We start from the raw sequence: 3,331 nt of genomic DNA on the forward strand, positions 1-3,331 counted from the left end.
TTGTTTATATGTTATATTTAATACATAGAAATATCGTCTTATATTGATATAACAATGAGGTTAAGTATATTTAAATAATAAAGTTATATATTATTAACATGAAAATTAGGAAAAAGAACAATGATAACATATATATATATGAAAAAAAAAGTATAAAAAAGAATTAGTAAAACATTGATGTTAGGATTAATCGACCTCATAACAAAAGTTTAAACTACAATTTTCCGAATATTTCTTTGTAAACAACGTTTGCAGTTTTATTTGTTGGTCTCCCATCTTTGTCGAATATTAAAACCTTAACGCCATCTTTAGTCTTTACTCTCGACAAAGCAACATAAAGCTGACCATGTGAGAACACGGGGTCTCTCAGGTATAGACCAACTCTCGATAGAGATTGTCCTTGACTTTTGTTAATAGTCATCGCAAAACATACGGTTATTGGAAACTGCCCGCGTTGAAACTTGAAGGGTATTTTCTTGTCAGATGGTATCATGCTAATTCTTGGGATGTAAGTTCTTGAACCAACATTACTTCCCGATAATATCTCAGCCTTGATAACACGTTTACCAAGACGTGTGATTTGAAGACGCGTACCATTACACAGACCGTTTTGCTGATCAATATTCCTCAAAAGCATAACCGTAACGCCCAATTTTAATACCAATCTATGATTTGGAAATCCTGATACTTCCACACTGTTTAACACATCTGGATTATATAAATCTTGATGTAACGGATCATTAATTACCTCAGTCGGACATAAACTATCAGAGCTAAGATACTCTACTTCTTCACCAGGAAACAACGCAAGCAGACGATCATTTATCTCATGAACAACTTCATTCTTAGGAGCGAGTATAGCTCTTTCAGAAAAGTAGTCATGGTCTTTAAAATGATGAAGCACTGAAGGATATACAAAGTCAATCAAACCTTGAATTGGATCATTTTCATCAGTTATTAAAAGATGATCAGGTATTTCAATATTTGCATCACCATCGTTAGAATCACCAACATTGCCTTCGCCGATCTCAAGAAGCCATTTACCAAATTCGTTTATCTCCTCGATGTTTGAGCTACTAGATCCAACTGACAAACGCATGTTGGTTGTCAATTTTAACACCTTGGAACTGGACCAGATTTGGGATGAACATAAAGAGGCGTTTACGATTTCTTGCCTGCTTCCATTTTGTACAACAGGTAGGATTTGTCTAAAGTCACCACCAAAGACAATAGCTTTTCCACCAAATGGAAGTTCTGAATTTCGTGAATCAAACACACTCAAAACATCCTTCATTGTACGATCAAGAGCCTCGAAAGCATGTTTTTGTACCATCAGTGCCTCATCCCAAATAATCAACTTGGCTTCGTATAGAAGATTTGCGACTTCAGTATTAGGCTTGATATGGCATACCGAATCTTCATTGAGATTAATTGGAATATGAAATCGTGAGTGAGCAGTACGACCTCGTGATAACAACAAAGATGCAATACCACTTGAAGCAACATTAATAACAATCTGTCCATTGCATCTAATGGAAGCACCTAAAGTTTTCCACAGAAAGGTCTTGCCCGTACCACCATAACCGTACACAAAAAACACACCACCCTTTCCACTTCGAGCAGCATCCATAATCTCATTATACACTGCTCTTTGATCGTCGTTTAGAGACCTGTGAAGATTATTGAACTCAGCCCTAAGTTCATCCGTGTCAAAAGAAAGCTCCTCATTTATCAGACGGTTTCTGTCGGATATTAGATAGTCATCATCAAGATAAAGCATTGGTGGGAACCTGTGCAAGCTGGATCCATTACGAAGAAGAAATTTTTTGATTTTGGACAACGTTATATTCTTTAAACGTTCGTCAGAAACAACGAATCCTACAATGAAAACGAAAATCATTTAATATAACGAAACAATTTGTTAATATAACATCACAAAATATAACAAAAGGATGAAAAACATACCGCTCATGCCAGTATCTTTCCGCATATTGTATAAAATGTCCTCGGACAATAGCTCCCACGTTTTCTCCCAAACAACTTCAGGTCTTGAAAGCGTAGTAGACAAAAGTATTGTTCCAAACAAAGAACGAAGATAATGACCGTTTCCAGTGAAACTGGATTCACTAATACACTCGATATATTCATTGTCATCATCTAACAGGCCACGTGCATAACACGCATCCCTAAAAGTAGGATAAACAACACCATCATATGTTCTGATTTCTTCAAATGATCGTGGTCCTTTAACCTTAGTAAGAAGAATTCTTAGGTAATAAGCCTCACCAAGAGAAGGAGACGCAGAATAAATTCTCCCAATAACAACATAATTTTGGCGTGGCTGCCAGCAACGATCTTTTAACTTCCACACATATTTTGAAGGAAACTCAACATAAGTAAGTTCTCTTGCTTCAGGCTTAGAATTGTTCATCTTCATCCATTCTAAGAAAATAGAGGAATTTACTTGAGGTTTGTTTATGACATCCTCAATATTGTCGTCACAACTAAATACAACATTTTGTTGTCCAGGTAGATGAAAGGGTAATCTCATAACAGAAGGATACCTATAATGAACATCATTGGCAAATATTCTCCAGCTGGCTTCACATGCGGAAACATATCTAGCTTCGTAATATTCTTTAATTTCATCTTTTGGGATCTCCTCATCTCGACCTCTGTCTGAATAAAAAACAGCAACAGTAGCTCGATCAGGTCCTTTATTAATGTATTTAAACAAATACTTAATTGAACCAGCCTGATTGCACCACTCCACGTTGATGTGCGCCTGATACCTTTTAAGAAGCTTTTTGTTGTATGGAACTACACTCCTATTGTCCAAAGTAACACCCTTCTTCACAACCGTGTGACCAGAATCTCTTCTCCTATAAACGGGAAATCCATCAGAATCAATGGAAGTGGATTCCAAAAACTTCTTTGGAAAATTCTTAGAACAACGGTTCCCAACCATGCATGGACATTTCATGTTGGCATGTCCGCAAGGACCATGAATCATAAAGTCACTCACAAGAGAATACAATTCAGGATCCTCGTTTTTATCAGGAATTTCAGCTGAGATAAAGGGATCGATGTGTTCAACCGTAGGAAGCTTATGATCAGCTTTCATAAACAGCAAATATGTGCATGTGGCAAACCATGCTTTTGAAACTCAACTGTGTAAACAACTACACAAAAAAAATATATATAATAACGATGAGTTAAATATAGTAAATAAAATGTATGGGAAGACAAAAAAATTTTATAAATTCAAAGTGGGTGTAGGGTTGACATACCTGCATTAATATCGCCAAATATTTTCTTTTGCTTCAGATCT

At 36.1% G+C, this 3,331-nt stretch overlaps 1 protein-coding gene across 1 annotated transcript; it reads right to left on the reverse strand.

The window, feature by feature from the left end:
* Positions 1-214: 214 nt before the first annotated feature.
* Positions 215-3,124, reverse strand: LOC110894799. The gene is made up of 2 exons (XM_022142026.1): positions 1,966-3,124; positions 215-1,878 (listed from the first exon to the last, which is right to left on the reverse strand). The coding sequence occupies exons 1-2, from the start codon at positions 3,122-3,124 to the stop codon at positions 215-217; spliced, it is 2,823 nt and encodes a 940-aa protein (XP_021997718.1).
* Between the last annotated feature and the right edge of the window lie 207 nt (positions 3,125-3,331).

This window comes from Helianthus annuus, chromosome 2 (assembly GCF_002127325.2).
Source record: "Helianthus annuus cultivar XRQ/B chromosome 2, HanXRQr2.0-SUNRISE, whole genome shotgun sequence".
Lineage (NCBI taxonomy): Eukaryota > Viridiplantae > Streptophyta > Magnoliopsida > Asterales > Asteraceae > Helianthus > Helianthus annuus.

Coding starts and splice junctions, on each gene's coding strand:
- LOC110894799 (XM_022142026.1), bottom strand. CDS start 3,124: ATGAAAGCTGATCATAAGCTTCCTACGGTTGAACACATCGATCCCTTT. Junction 1,879..1,965: donor GAAAGATACTGGCATGAGCG/GTATGTTTTTCA, acceptor TTTTCATTGTAG/GATTCGTTGTTTCTGACGAA.